The sequence below is a fragment of the Eutrema salsugineum genome, unplaced genomic scaffold (assembly GCF_000478725.1).
Source record: "Eutrema salsugineum unplaced genomic scaffold, Eutsalg1_0 scaffold_15, whole genome shotgun sequence".
In the NCBI taxonomy this organism is placed as follows: Eukaryota; Viridiplantae; Streptophyta; class Magnoliopsida; order Brassicales; family Brassicaceae; genus Eutrema; species Eutrema salsugineum.
Window position 1 is genome coordinate 2,995,126 of NW_006256867.1, and position 16,842 is coordinate 3,011,967.

At 34.3% G+C, this 16,842-nt stretch overlaps 2 protein-coding genes and 1 pseudogene across 2 annotated transcripts; 2 read left to right on the forward strand and 1 right to left on the reverse strand.

Annotated features, from left to right (window-relative positions):
- Positions 1-2,690: 2,690 nt before the first annotated feature.
- Positions 2,691-3,338, forward strand: LOC112088010 (glutathione S-transferase T3-like). Its single transcript, XM_024158157.1, has one exon. It carries the CDS (start codon positions 2,691-2,693, stop codon positions 3,336-3,338), a length of 648 nt encoding a protein of 215 aa, XP_024013925.1.
- An 88-nt stretch (positions 3,339-3,426) lies between these two features.
- On the forward strand, positions 3,427-3,774 carry LOC112088011. Its single transcript, XM_024158158.1, has one exon. The coding sequence runs from the start codon at positions 3,427-3,429 to the stop codon at positions 3,772-3,774; it is 348 nt and encodes a 115-aa protein (XP_024013926.1).
- Positions 3,775-5,873: 2,099 nt separating this feature from the next.
- Positions 5,874-10,024, reverse strand: LOC18022103 (annotated as a pseudogene).
- Between the last annotated feature and the right edge of the window lie 6,818 nt (positions 10,025-16,842).

Sequence of the window (16,842 nt, forward strand, 5' to 3'; positions counted from 1 at the left end):
AAACTAGCATATGGCAAACTCCACTATAAAATATGAAAAGAGTAATAGAAAAAATAATTCAGGAACCAAATCAAAACGAAGAAAGAGAAAGAGAGAGAGAAAAAGATGCAAGTGTTGAAAGGTGGTACTGTGATGTTTATCATAACTCTTAGCTTGTTCATAATGACATCATCAATGGCTACTATTCATGAAGACCCATCTTCGATTGGAGTCAAGAGGAAGGTCCCAGGAGGTCCCAATCCTATACATCATCCTCCTCATTTACTAGAACATCATCATTTGATTGAAGTCAAGAGAAATGTCCCGGGAGGCCCCAATCCTATCCATCATCCTCCTGTGTTAGAACATCATCATTTGATTGAGTCCAAGAGAAAGGTCCCGGGAGGTCCAAATCCTATACATCATCCTCCTACTTTACGAGAACATCGTCCTTTGATTGAAGTCGAGAGGAAAGTCCCAAAACGGTTATGATCCAAAACATAGAAAAGCCTTGAAGAACGGTTCAAAATACTAATCTATATGAAGAATAGCCTCAGTTAGCCAATTAGTGTTTTACATAAACAAGTTGTGTTTCTGTTCTAATAAAATTAATATTATATCTTTAATCATATACAAGCCGATATTGTTTCCCCTCTTATTGAATAGATAATAAGACAGGAAATAAACATTATCGAGTTAGACTATAAAGAGACAAGACAAAAAAAAAAAAAATTCTAATAATCAAAATGAGAATATAAGCACAATTAAAGTGATTACATAATCACCATCTGAACCAAAGAAAACCACCAAGTCATGAAATATGTTCTTTTAAGTGTAATCCACTTCTAAATCTAAACTCTTTATAATAAGACAACTACTACTAAAATGATCTATTGGTGAAAATTATGGATTACCAAATAAAGTCCAATCTCCATAATTAAAACATCAAAACGCGATGTAATGTGATTTTGATGCATCATACGTGCCTTACAGAAACTCTTTGATATAAGTCTCAAACAGTCTCAGAAACTCTTTGCATGTTATTGATGATCAAAGTTACACACTGATATGCCTTGGAGGACGTATTATCGCAAAGGAAAGAGATCAAAGAATGAAGAAGAAGCATCGACGAGCTGTCAAGTTTTAATTGGCTAATTCTTTTGTAAGTCAATGGAGTCAAACTTGTAACAACTTTAGATATAAAAGGTTGAGAGTCTCAGATATTTTGGTTATGCAGAAATTGTAGTGGTTAGGCTTGTTCTCTGGATTGTAAGAGCATGTGCATTGAGGTTGCATGTGCATTTTAAAATGGGTAGCTAAACAATAAAGATGGATAAAATAATGTAATTGAGGCCCAAAAAAAGAAGGGTCGGCCCTTCTCTAAGCTTTTTATGGGTCGACTCATGTGGTGAGCCTTAAATGATGTGGCAGTTTTGTATTGGTGGGGGAAATTTTTTGTGGAGAAACGTGTGGGGGTAAAAAAATTGAGTCAGAAGTTCTCATTTCTGGAAAAAAAAAATCGAGAGGTCTCTACCTAGGCGATTTTGGAGGCGACCGGATGCGATTTCACCGACGGAGCAAATCAAAGACGATTTCGGCGGTTTTCCGGCAGCTTGGGCCATCGAATCGTGAAGGTACGTCTTTTTTTAGGGTTTGGTTGTATTTAGGGTTTCAGTTGTTGTGTTTTTCCGAAATTAGGGTTTCGAACATAAATAAAATTTGGGGCTTTTTGTGTTCAATGAACTGTGGCTAATCTATCTGAATAATACTCGTGAATAGAATAGTTTGAAAGCATTTACATGAATATATAGACTGTATTTTGTGTATTGAGGTTTAGATCGGTTCTTTGTAATCGTGAAGTTTGTTTGAGTTGTAATTCTTTTGTTAGTGATGTTTATGATGGGTTGGTGATGTATATGATAGGTTTTGTTTAGTGTATGCATATATATTATGCTATATTGATGATGAAGTTGAAGTTGACGTATATGAATGGTTGTTTGTAATCGGTGAAGATAATTTTGAGTTGGGTTTAGTTTGTTTGTTATGTTTATGATCGGGTTTAGCTGTATGTGATAGTTCTTGCTTAGTGTATGCATATATATCATGTTATATTGATGATGAAGTTAAAGTTGATGATGAAAATGTTGTTGTGAATTTTTTTGCGAGGGTAAATTGAGAGAGAGAGCACTAGGGAATCTTGATGATCAACAAACTTCCTTCTAAACTCAGCCCAAAGTAAGTCTTCTTCAAACCAACAAAGTTGTAGTTAGCATCTTGTTTAGGGTTGATAGTTGCTTTTATTGGATATGATCGCTTAGTTAGAATTGATTGTAAATGGTGGTAGTTGTTTGTTAGGTGAAGAGTTATGGTTTGGTAATAGATGGTGCTTGTTTAAAAGAAACATTTAGTGCTTTAAAAGCTGTCTCAAAATCACATCAAACATCAACATACTTAAATACTAAGATAACAACTAGTAGCTAAACATTAAAGCTGGTTATTAAACCTACTAAACTCTCAAAAAACTTTCACAACTCTCTCTAATAAATAACTCGCTAAAACACTAACTCTTTCACTCTTCTCTTCTAAACTCACAAACCCGAACTCTTCTTACTCTTTCACAATCACTCTTCTCTTCTAAACTCACAAAACCCGAGCTCTTCTAAATCTTTCACAATCACTCTTCTCTTCTAAACTTCTTAAAACCGATCACCATGGATGCTATGAACCCAAACGGTAGCTCACAGGGGTTTGTGAACCTTTTGACAAGCCAACAGGAACAAACACTCTGTTTTTCGCAGAGTGTAGACCTTGGTTCATCTCAAGTCCCAATTTTTGCAACCCAACTCTTCTCTCACCCAAGTCATGCAGCTGATGAACGAAAAGAGAGGAGGAAGTGGTCACCTGTAGAAGATGTTGTATTGATAAGTGCATGGCTCAACACCTCCAAAGACCCAATCATCAGCAATGAACAAAAAGCTGGGGCTTTTTGGAAAAGAATAACAGAAAGTTTCAACAACTCTAAGAAGATGGAGAATGAACAAGATAGAGAGGCTGGTCAGCTCAAACATAGGTGGCAGCGTATTAATGACCACGTATGTAAGTTTGTGGCTTGTTATGAAACGGCTTTGAAGCAGCAAAGCAGTGGACAAAATGAGAACGATGTGATGAAGGCAGCTCATCACATCTTCTACAATGATCACATGTTCAAGTTCACCCTTGAAAAATTGCCCTACCGCTTGGAAAGGGCAATATACACGTGGTTCTGGAAAACCGACAATTGTCTTAGAGGCGGTAGCATCACAAGATCTTTGGATATGGCACGCATTTTTTGGACCTCCAAGTACCCTAAACGATATTAACGTACTTGAACGTTCACCTGTATTTGATGACATTTTACAAGGTCGAGCTCCTAAAGTTCAATACTAGGTTAACGAACACAAGTATAAGATGGGATACTACCTCACCGACGGTATTTATCCCAAATGGGCAGCTTTTATACCAACTATTCCACTGCCTCAAGATGATAAAGCATCATTATTTGCCACTACCCAAGAATCTGCCCGAAAAGATGTCGAGCGTGCTTTTGGAGTTCTACAAGCTCGTTTTGCAATTGTAAGAAATCCAGCACTTTTCTGGGATAAGGAAAAGATTGGCAATATTATGCGTGCATCTATCATATTGCATAATATGATAGTACAAAATGAACGAGATGGGTACACTCAATATAACATAGAAGAATTCCAACCAGGGGAGTCAAGCAGAACTTCGCAAGTAGACAATGACTACTCTACATAGACATCGTCAAACATCGGAAACCTTATCGGGATACGAAATCAAATCCGTGATCCACAAATACATGAACGCTTGAAGAAAGACCTAGTTGAAAATATATGGAACAAATTTGGCAATTCTCATACAACTTTTACAATTTAAATATCTGTATTTTGAATTTTAATAATTTCATGTATTGTTCTATAATCTTGTTTAATATGTAATGAATGTTTAAATTAAAGATTAAGTTAATAATTTTTTTTTTAAAAAATTTTAATTTTTTAATATTAAGCAACTCTTACCCAAACCACTAATGCAACACTTGATGATAAAAGTTGTTTAATTATCCTTAAACCAAAAAAAAGTATTATATTAATGCTAAGCAACTTTCTAACAATCCCTCTAATGCACATGCTCTAAAGATCAAGTGAATTTATCCTTCAATCCGATATGCTTGGGATTGTAATTCCTCTTTCTGATTCAATAGAGATCCTTTTTCTTAACAAATTGGTGCTTCGTGAGTGATCCGAAGTGCACTTCGCGAAGCCAAGAAGAAATGGTGACAACAAATCCAAAGCAGAGAGCGACGAATCAGGTTTTCAAAATTCCGACGATTCCGCCGGTAACATTGGAATCACTAGCTCAAACGGTGATGGAACACAAAACAGAGCAGCTGAAAAGTGAAGAACTGACTCGCGCGATGATAACGGAGATAGCCAAACAAACGAATCAAATGGATTCAAAGTTCTCGAAGTTTTATGAGACGATGCAGCATGATTCCCCCGCATCGCCAAAAGTAATAGAGTTCTCGAATCCAAATTACAAACCGTCTGTGAATCAGGTACGCCGATCTAACATGGAACCTGGCCTTAGTAATAGATCAGAGGATAATAGGGCTAGGAACACAATTGTTAGTAGTCGGGAAATATGTTGAGGCGTGTAGACCTCCCGATATTTGACGGCGAAAATTCCTACGGTTGGATTACCCTAGCTGAAAGATTCTTTCGAATCGGAGGCTACTCTAAATAGGAAAAGCTAAATACGGTTTCAATCAGCTTGATTGGAGATGTGCTGAGTTGGTTCAACAGCGAAACACATCGAAAGGCTTTTGCAGACTGGAGAGATTTTAAAGAAAGATTGTTTGCTCGATTCAGTCGGGAAAAGCTCAGAGATCCGAGTCAACCATTCTTCAACATTAAACAGATGGGAACTGTGGCAGAATACATACATCTTATTGAAGATTTATCTCCTCAGGTCACAGGTTTGACAAACAAACAGAAAGAAGGGATTTTCATGAATGGTTTAACACCAGAATGAGAGAAGTGGTGATATGTGCAAACCGGTGGACTTACCTGAAATGATGATGTGCTATTTTTTTATTGGTTTTTATCTGATGATGTGTTAAAAATAACTTAAAACAAACTTTCTAAATTATTGTGGTTTAATACTTTATTTCGCTGTCAAATCAAAACCGTTTCTAAAATTTTATAAACCGAAATTTAGTAAAAATTTAACAAAAATAAAAAAATCAATAAATAAAAATTTAATGGAATGATAGTATTTGTCATGTCTAGATCAATGTATACGATTTCAAATGTTTTAGTATAAATATGTATATGATTTCTCTCTATTTCTCTCACACCCTTCCTAAATTGTTTAACTCTTCCTTCTTCTTCAAATAAGTCCGTACGGTATTTCAAAATATTACGTCTTAAATACATAAAACAGTGATCAAAAGATTTTAAACTATTTAAATTAAATTATTTGGATACTAATATGTTTTTATCAATATTCTTCTATACTGTTTTTACGATCATGTTTTCAAACATTAAAATGTAAAGAAATCTAATAAAAATTATACTCACTAATAGAAAAAAAAAACAAATGATTTCAAACTACTATTAAATTTTCAACAATAAAATAAAAAATTATATCAGCCCACGCAACGTGTGAACAAGTTTACTAGTGGGTTTTTAAAATTGTGGGCTGATCAGTTTAAAATTGTATCAAAAATTTATGTTTTTTTTTCTTTTTAGAATTGTATCAGTTTAGAACATTTTCACAGACTTGTGTTGTATTGTATACAATACAACATACTTATGTGAAAATGTTCTTCAGTTGACTCAGTTTTGAAAATCTCTCTTTACCTTTGTGGAATCGTTAAATCTCCAGAAATGTGCTTCTATTGGAGCCTTAGAGTGAACTACAACAGGCTTCACCAATAGTATTTCCAAGTATTCAAGACTGGAAACCTGCAAAGGAAACCAAAACACGGAAAATCAGAGACAAAAGTGGCTTATAAAGTTCGAATGCCACAAAGAGCAAAGAGTATATTTACCAGCAGAACATGTTTGGTGGTGTTGTTGTTGTAGGTTCAATGTTAATATGCACATCATCATAGAGGACAGCTTCAAAATAGCCAGCAAATCCTAGTCACACAAGTCATTTGGCCGAATCAGATTTTGGTTTCGTTTTACCGAGAGAGAGATGCTGTTGTTACCAAAAAAAAAATCGTACCATGAACCAAAGCAGAACCCATGTCTCTTGGTAGATCGAAACGCAGCTTCTTGTAACCTTCGTTGTGTTTTTCTGAGAAGTCTGGATGCGTAAATGTGAAGACCTGCTAACAATAATCACAAAATTTCAGCAATAGACGAAATGCTTTGGATTAGTTTGCGAAGGGAAGGAAAAAAGAAAAAAAGAGACTCACAGGTTGCTAAGGAGCAAGTCTAGCTACACTGTGCAGTTTAACAGAATAAGCAGTTTCGAAGTGGGAATGATTGTTATGAGACTTAACCTGCAGATAGAAAACAAAACGTAAGTTGATATAGATTTTATAGCTTCGTAATTGAAAGGAAAAATCAGAAGAAAACCCACTTCACAGTAAAGTTTTGAAGTCGTAATTGGCTGTATGAAACTTGTATACCTGGAAAGAAAAAAAAGAGTAGATATAATGTAATCATCTCTGAAATATTTCAGTAGGAGTAGAGATTCTTCTTATTGTGATTTAACTGAGAAAAGACATACGAGCATGGTATCGAAATCCCGTTTGGCTTCAGAAACCTTTGGGCTCCATCAAGGCACTCTAGAGAGAGTTCATTGTCGCCAAAAAAAACCCAGCAAGTCACAAACCTGCAGAGAGAGAGAGAGAGAGAGAGAGAGAGAGAGAGAGGTGTCAAAAATGAGAATGATTCGAATGTGTAGAGTGTACCTTGAAACTAGCGACCAAAACCTGAAATTACTGACCAATATATCAGCTCTCTCAGGAGCAGTCCAGTAACGCACGTCACAAGATATTACGATAACAGTGCCTTCCCATCCTTTTGCTTTTACCAAATCCTATCAGAGAGAATGGCACCGCGATAAGAATGGTTCAAAACTGTTGTAGCTTCAGAAATGAACCACAGTAGAATCAGCATCTCTAAATTGACTCAGTTTCTGACAACTCACATGGAGTGTTACGACAGCATTGGGATTCTTTTCCAAGGCATAAACTTTCACCTTTCGACCAGTTTTTTCAGCTGCCTGGAAAAGGAAAGCAATATGTATAAATGAGTTTCAAGGTCTCCTTATTGCATTAGAACTCACCTCCAATGATGCTTTGACAAGGGGTCCTCTTCCTGCTCCCACAACCATCAATACCTAAAATCCACAATGTCATATTATCAGAGTAGATCATCAATGCAATCTTTGCGAGTGATAAACCTAAATAGTAACAGGTGCTTACAGTAGTTAACTCAGACGCTTTCTCGTTAGGGACACTGTCCTTTAAGGCTCTAGCAATTGCCCTATTATACTAGAAAAACAGAGATTGCTAAAGGTTAAGATTAATAATGGTATGATATTAGATTGTTCACATTCATTAATCTTTCAACTATATTCCTTCAGTTGATCACGGCACAGCAGAATATAAAAGGAGGAAATTTTCATTAAAGAGACATGATGATATTAAAGATGTTGTGGAATAAAACTAGCAAAAGGTAACAACATACTTGGATGTATTTATAAGAGTCTTGCTCAAGCATCTCATAGGCCTCGGCATCTAGATTATCCTTCAGTGGCTGCATTTAAGAAACACAAGGATAATGATCTATTAAAACAGAGGGAGACTTACCAATACAATCAAGTGAAATCATTTACTAACACTACACATTCATTAGTCTCCAACTATTTCCTTCAGAAAAAAAAAAAAACTAGCAAAGCGTAACAACATACTTGGATATATTTATCAGTGTCTTTCTCAAGCGTCTCAACCCTCATTTAAAAAACACACGGAAAATGATATATAAACACAGAGGGGACACTAGTTACCAATACAAAATAAAGTGACACCATTTAACCTGCAATAGTGTTGACATAAGATCTCTATAGCCCAACTTCATGCGTTCTTGTTCAGAAAGTGGTTCCATACTGTTGAACAGATTACTAATATAGTCCAAATACGGCTTATAGGGGTGCGTCTGCGTACCTGAGAGCCCAAATGAATAACAGTAATTCACAAGTACAATACGGGAAACAGTCACGGAGGATAACAGCTGACCATCAGCTCCCACAAGGACTAGAGAAAACTTACCGAGGTCATCCGGAGGAGGTCCTTCGGAAATTATAACCTACATAAGCAAGATTGATGATTATGAATTACAGGAAAAGTGAAATGAGAACTTGTTTCTGATAAATCTCCAGATTGTAGGGAAAACCAAAAGAGCAATTTAGTGATAAAGAATCTGAACGAGTCAAGTAAGCATGAAAAAAAAATATTAAATATAATATTACCTGAACAGAATGATGAAAAAGTCTTGTCATTAGCTCTTCATAACTCTCCACCAAGCAATCCTGACCGTGAGCATTTGATACGAAACACTGGAAATGAAATCGGAATCATATTTATGTGTCTGAGGGACGATTTCTTGAGTCCCTAATGATGCAGAAAAAACTTGCTACGTCTGCTATTACTTTAGTGCTTATAAAGGCTGCTTTCACTGGCTCTCCAAGCCATCGCTCTAGTGAAATTTGACATGGAAATTCAGACTGTGGAATTATCCTAGAGAAAGGAGAAAAACTGTTATGTCTGCTAATAGGAAAGAAAAGAACATTCAGACTGTATGCTCTCTAGACTCACCCAACATCAAGAGCAACACACAGGTTACTGTCATAGTCACAAAGACGACGAAACGCATTCCATAGCTCCCACGAATCTTTCTGAATATAAGAAGTGTGTTCTTTGAATTAAGGATTAAAGACAAAGCACTAGTCTTTGTTGATAAAAGGCAAATAACAGTAAGCTTACTGAATATTCTGAATTATAAGCCTTCGGGGTACCATGAGACTTCCTCAGCGGGATCCTAAGCCATACCTTCATTGCAGAATGAGATTGAATCAAGAACAAAGAAAACAAAAGAGTAAGTATAAGTTAAAGAAAGCTGGACAGACAGCAAAGAGAAGGAAGAGCACCTCCATTCCATGCTTCCCTTTCAAGATCTGGTTCACACATCTAGCGTAATTGGTGATTGAAGCCCCTTGAGGAGTAGGAAGAAGACATGCCTACAACATATCACAGAAACATTAACACAAGCTATATGATTTAAACGCTTATATTCAATGAAGAGTAGTCATTCATAAGCAAACCCGCAAATTCTGGTCTTTAGCGTGGGCTATTCCTTGCTTCAGTATAGTTTCTGAATCCATCCGATGGTACTTATATTCGGAATCCAAATCAATCCAAGACCAAAATTTACCTAATTAGATGAAAAATCAACTACCGATTAAATCTTTCTCGATTGTTCTTTCTCGCACGGAAGAGAAGATTCATACCAATAACACGAGTTAGTGAAGCGGAAACGCGTAAGTCAGAACGAATGAACGGAAGAACATGAGAATCGCCAGGCCTATACAAAGGTTTCATCTACGCGATAAACAAAAAAAAGAAAAAGGGGGAAACGCCATTAATGGACACGAGAATGTATGTGTGAGAAATCGAAACTGAAGAAAAGAGTAAAAGAACCGAACCAAAGGAGCGACGATAAAATCGAATCCGCCATTGTCGATGTGGAAGAGAAAAGAGGAGTAACATCGGCGGAGAATTCCGTTTCCACGCCACACAACCTGGATTCGCTCGTCTCCCATCCTTCTCTCTCTCCCAACGGCATTTTTTCACACTCGTCTCTTCTCTTTTCTCTCTCTCTCTGGAGCAAATCGGAAATAGAAGCTCAAGGTCCCTTGCTCTCTCCGATTGCATATGGTCCCTTCACCAAAGTTGGAGCTGCTTGAGTGGACACTCTTGATCGACGACGAAGCTTAAAGGTTTTTGCGGGGTTTTAATTTCGCAGTTGTACGGATTTCATTTTATAGTGAGCGTGTTCAGATATTTAATTAATTAACTAGGCCCATATTCTTCAGTCCAATTCTGGTCTAGCGTGTGTACCGGCCTATCCGAATCGAACCGACCGTTACAACAAACTTATAATCAGTAGTAAACTAGTAACTAATAACTAACTATTGAGAAAGATGCGTTAATGGTTTTTTAAAATTGTGAGTTGATAAGTTTAGAGTTGTATCAAAAAATTGTTCTTTTTTTTGACAAACATAATTGTTAAGGATTTTGTTATGAATACATATATGATAGATCGGTTTAAAGTTGTAATTTTACTATGTTGTGTATTTTTTTTTTTTGGACAAATTGAATTGTTTATGATTTTTAATGAATATAAATTTGTAGTATACAACAATTATTTTTTAATTATAATGTCAATAGAATTAAAAATGAAGATTTTATGGTTCTTGATTTGTGGATTTTTACATTCTTAATAAATTTATTATTACTCCTATACGAAATATAGCATTTTTTTTAAATTTATTATTATTGGTTTGCTGATTTTTATAATCTAATCGAAATCCATTGTTATTCAAAAAGTTTGTATTTTAATAATTCTATGATTCTGCTAAAATCTAATGTTATTAGAATATGGATTCTTTACAATTTAACTCATAAATCATGATTTTCAAAATACTATCTATACCTTTTTAATTTCTTAGTCTGGTATATTAAAAATTTCATGTAGATTGTTTAAATCCACAAAATTCTTTGCAAATTTTACAAATCCAACAAAAGTTTTGAAAATTTGACAAATTTAATCTTTATAAATCCAACTCCCAATAACCCCTTCCAGTTTACTAATTTGATTATTTTTACTAAATTATTATCTATTATAAATTATGAAAACAATTTGACAACAAATAATTATATATGTCTATAAGGATTCATAACATATTGTTATGTTTCTACCTGCACCACGTTCATAATAGAAAACTTTACCTTTCACATGCGAGAGTATAAGACTGAGACACCCGTTCTATTTGCACCCACTATAATTCTCATCTAAGTTCGCCTCCATTAATATGCAAGAAATCTTCATATATACCTCTTAGTAAAAGTGTATTAATGAAACACATTTTCCTAATAATACGAAAGTGAGATTTCACTATCATGATCAGTGAAAACTTGTGTTCTTTTATTAACCTGCCAAGTGTCAAGTACATACAATACAACTTAGTTCTCCTAATCGAATTATGACCTTGTTATCTCTACATTTACAAGAACTTTACATGTACATACAATACAACTTAGTTCTTGCAAGAACTTTAAACCAGATATTCCAATATACTCATTGTTATCTCTACATTTACATTTAGTTAGATTCCCTTAACTATCATATGGCATACTCCACTATAAAATTTGAAAAGAGAAGAATTAAAAAATACCAGGAAGAAATCAAAACGAAGAAAGAGAGAGAGAGAAAAGATGAAAGGTGGTACTGTGATATTAGCCATAACTCTAAGCTTGTTCTTAACGACATCATCAATAACTTTAATTCATGCAGATCTATTTTTGATTGGAGTCAAGAGAAAGGTCCCAGGAGTTCCCAATCCTATACATCATCCTCATCAACTTTTACTTAAACATCATTATTTGATTGAAGTCCAGAGAAAGATCCCGAGAGGTTCTCATCCTATCTATTATAGTATTTACGAAGTGATTTGAGCTGTGGTTTAACGCACAAATTTTTGTGTCGTTTTGCTTAATAAAATCCTTATGTTCTGATTGGTCAGCTAATGTTATATTTTGATTGTTGATCAACTATTTTTATCACTAATTCCATAAATTAATTGCTCATTAAACCATATATTAAATGCTAAAATTATTTTAAAAAATGGAACATGGGCCGTATTTCTAACTACCGAATAACGTGGCCCAAATTTCAAATACATAAACATTATACATACCTTCCAATATGTCGTTTGTGCTGAATGAGATGATAGCTGTGTTGGTTAGGTGCTTTGTCCATTTATCGAATGCTTACAGGTTCGATTCCTGTTGTTAGTTTTTTTAATTTTTAATTTTTAGTTTTTAGTTATAATTCGATGTTTGGAAATATTTTTTATTTATTAAATATTTTACGAAAGGAAATATGTCATACTTTCCTTTGTTATTATATAGAATGGAATCTTTACATTTTTATACTTAATAACTACCGAAATTCATGGGAAGATAATATCGTATATAGAACAATAATTACCTTTTAGTATTTTTTACAAGAAAATAAACCCTAGGTTGTTTAGACGTATAAATATAAGTGTTTTCAACCAATCGTCTCATAATTTACGCTTTAGTTTTTCTATTAGAGTTCCGTGTTTATTTTGCTAGGGTTTTTATAATAGCATTAACCTTTTGGATTTCTTTAGAAAAAATTCATCATGTTTGTCTATTTGCATGCAAACCTAACTATGTGTTCGTCTAAGTACAGCTTTCATCATCCATCTAAAGTCATCATCACTTGGGATGTTCCGTCTACTGCTTCAGGTATATATCTAACTATTATCAAATTTAGTAATAATATATATGCTCTCTACTTTTTTAACAAATTCTAAAGATTTATTCGACTATAGGTTTTGATAACCAGGCTTATGCTCACGGGTTAAGGTCTGTGTTGAAATCGGATCATCAGAATATGGATCACAGAGAGATGACTGATTATCGTTACGTAACTCCATACGATTTCGTGGATATCACAAAAAAAAAGGTTGTTGTGCCTCTTTAGGTTATTCATGCAGGTTATAATACTTATTAGTAGTTGTTTTGTATTTGTAGGTTATCCATGCAAGTTACTTATTGATTCTGCTATCGACGAATGGACCTTGCGGACATATAATCCTGTAATCGAAGGTTCGTAGTCCTGTCTATTAATCTTACAGTTTTGTACCTTTTGTAGTGCTATATCTTAGTCTTTCAGATACATACATTTATTATATATTAATCTACGAACGTATCCATTTTTTATGTAGATATTGATTCTGCGTATTATATATCTATTCTTGATCACAAGTTTTTTTATCAAACGAGATATGTAATATATTTTTGTTAATGATGTATATTAAATTTTATACATATTTATGTTTGTTCTGATGTTTGTTTTGTGCATTTAGGTTCTGATCGTGTTAATACGAGTGATCATGTTCAGAAGACCTTTCTATGGGATTGCGAGGAATGCTTGGGTTATGAATAAAGAATCTACTGGTTTCAATTCTTCGTTTTTTGTTTTGAACTCCGTTTTTTTTAAATACTAATTACGCCGTTTTTTCATATATTTATCTATGCAGAAGATAGTGACTCTGATGATACCGAGGTGTTATCTGGTCGTGGTACTGATGTTGATTATGGTTTTGAGGATTATATGGGGTCTGATTCAGAGACGCGCGATAATACTGATGATATGGACCAAACAGATGAATACGATTCTAAAGATGATTTTATCGACGACAATGAGACTTGTGAAGGATCTGATGGTTCAACCGATAACTCAGAAGGTGATAGCGGTGATGACGAAGATGAAGATGATGACGATGCTGATTCAACTGATGATGATGAAGATGTTATGTTGGATGATGAGACTGAGATTGACGATGATAGTGAAGATCAGCGAAACGTCGAACTGAGTGATATACTCATCCAAAAGAATATTAGTTTATTTGGACACCAGAATTCGGTGTGTACTTATACAGTTTCTCTTGGTTCAATGTGTTTTGGAAGGTGTGTGTCACGTTTGAGTCCTTCCAAAGATGGTTGTACTATCTTTGTTAAGGTTTTACAGACGTGGATGCATATGCTAATTTCGAAACGTTCTTCCATGAAGCTCATATTGTCAGATGAACAGGTATTTATTGTACTATTACACAAAAATATTATAAATTTTGGTTGGTGTCTAATTGACTGTTTTATTCACAGGGTGTTAACATTCAGGCCACTATTAGGGATGGTGAGATCGGTGTCGCATCGTCTCGCATAGATGTTGGTAGTTGGATTATTATCAGTCGTTTTTCTGTTATCAATTGTGAGGATAGTTGTAGACCGACTTCTCATAGATACAAAATATTGTTCCTACCATCAACTATCATTGACAAGACTTCACGTAGATGTGAAATGCTTATTTTGACTTCGTTGATTTTCAAAGGATATTGGACCGTGCCCATGATGATGACTATTTAGTTGGTGTGTTTATTTTCGATTTAGTTATTGAATTTCGTTGTTATTATGTTGCTGATGTTAACATGGTTTAGTTTTTGTTGTTTATGAAGATTTGATAGGTCGGGTCTTAAATGTAAGTCGATCTGGGACGTGGTGTGGTTTACTGACTGGAGAGCATTCTGTTCCTTCATATGGCAGTCCATGTAATGATATATGTGATTCCGAGATATGGGGTGCATATTCAACCGTCACATTCTGTCTGAGGGATAAACGGTACTGTCTGCTGGATGTTTTTAAACTGTATATTGTCGTTTTATTTATTCTATCTAACTGATTATGTGTGACGTGTTTTAATTTAGTGGTGTTGATTTGAGTTGTGAATTGTCCGGTGAGATGGCTAAAAACTTTTATGCATCTTGGAGATGTTGTGATCAGGATATCATTGTGTGTGTGCTTAGATGGGCGGTTATTGATTATTTTGGAGGTATTTTTAGTATACTAATTTATATTCTCTATATTCGTTCTGTTTTATTGTTTTGATTCTATATGTGTTTTATAAACATAGGCAAGATCACTATATCTTCCACTTCCCCTACTAAGTTCGAACTCAATCCCCGTATTCCGGAGTTAGATGAGTTTTTGGAACAGTGAGTTTCTAATACTTAATGATTGTATTTGAATTTTTTGTATTAACTTGTGGTCGCCTTCTCTCTCTCAAATCTTTTTTATAAAACTGCAGATATCCGCGTAAGAGGCCATGCACGCGTGGTAGTGTGGAACGTCTACATTGAATAGTGTTATGATGCGTCTTATTCAGATATGCATATATCATTTTTTAAAAACTATTTACCATGTATACAAATTATAGTTTAATTATTCTTTATTCTTAAGACTTTTTTATTTTAATCAATAAATATATTTTTTAATGTCATTATTATTGTTGTTTGATATTGAAATATGGAAATCGGAGAAAATAATATAAGTTATATATTCACATAAATAATGCATGTTTTTATTGATTTCTTGGACTCCAAGTAACTCAAATTTATAAATATTTTAGAGGATTCGAAGATATCCCCGATCATATCACAACTTTTAGTTTTTTCCATTTAGCAACTATAAAAATCATGGTGTTTCTTTTATCAGACACAAGATATATAATTGATTATTTAATTATTTATTAAAAAGGAAAAACTCTGTAGTTGAAAGATAAAAATTTCTGTGAAAAAGTCTATTCGTTAAAATGTATAAAATGTTATTAAAGGAAAACATTCTAAGAAACCCTAGAAAAAAATAAACAACGCATAAACCACATAATTCTTATATTTATATATATATATATGCATATATTTTGGTATAGGTATATATATGCATCTATCGCGACTTTGCGAGTTACCAGTCTGCATTGTTAGATTTGTTTGCATTCGGGTTCTTCGATGGAAGCGTTTGGTAAATGAGTTTTGTATTACGTTTTTAGAGACGTCAATAATCGTTAGTTTTCTTTACGGTATTCGATTGATTGTTGTTATTGTATATATGATTGTTTTTCTATTGTCCATGTCTAGGTGCTCACAGGCGACCACGTGTTAATTGGCAAGTTATGCCGTTTCATCTCCCTGGGGAAAATATTGCGTTTTCTAATAATTCAGATAGACGTGTTCCTGTTAGAAAACCTAAATTCCTTGCTTGGTTTAGGTGTAATCAGCTTTATACAGAGGTGGGGAATCTTTTATACTCGGAGATTCCTTCTATGTTTGTATGGGATCGTAAGAATAGGACACGGCGACCAAGACTAAAGGGAAATTCTGGTGCGTGTGTTGTGGACGAATCGCCGACAGAGTACGGAGAAGAGTATTATCTGAGGCTCTTATTGGACATAGTTAGGGGTCCACGTAGTTTTGATGATATTAGGACTGTTGGTGGAGTCGTGTATCCTTCGTTTAGAAGTGCATACCATGCATTAGGGTTCGTTGGTTGATTATCCGAAGACAGTAGTTATTTATCATATTTTCTTTTTAGTTTATTTATTGGGGCATACTTATTTCTTATTTTAATAAAAGCAATATATAATAAATGATATTATAATAATTATATATATCAAGTTTTTTATAATAATAAAGTTTAATTATAACACAATATTATTTCGTTTTTCCGTAATCTTATCGTTGCTTAAATATTATAAAAATAAAATAAAATAAATACATATTTTGAGATATAATTCGGCGTATATATAGAGTTGTTTCTCATTCTTTTGATATTTTGTAAACTGTAAACGTCTGTCGGTGTATTTGTGATGGATAACTCATATCGTTGCTTTTCTTTTACCGAGTTTGAATATATAATAGATGGATCCTGCGACGTTAACAGTTGTGTGGGTAAGCTGTGTGTATTATGTATGTTCTTGTGATATGACACATAATATGTTTTGTAAGTTATAAATCGCTATAGTGTTGACTTGCCTTTCTATATTTTTGCGATAAGATCTAATTGGACGTGTTATGACTGTTGGAAACTACGTTGATCCACAATATCCTTTTGAAAGCTACATGAGGTATTGTGTACTATCATACAGT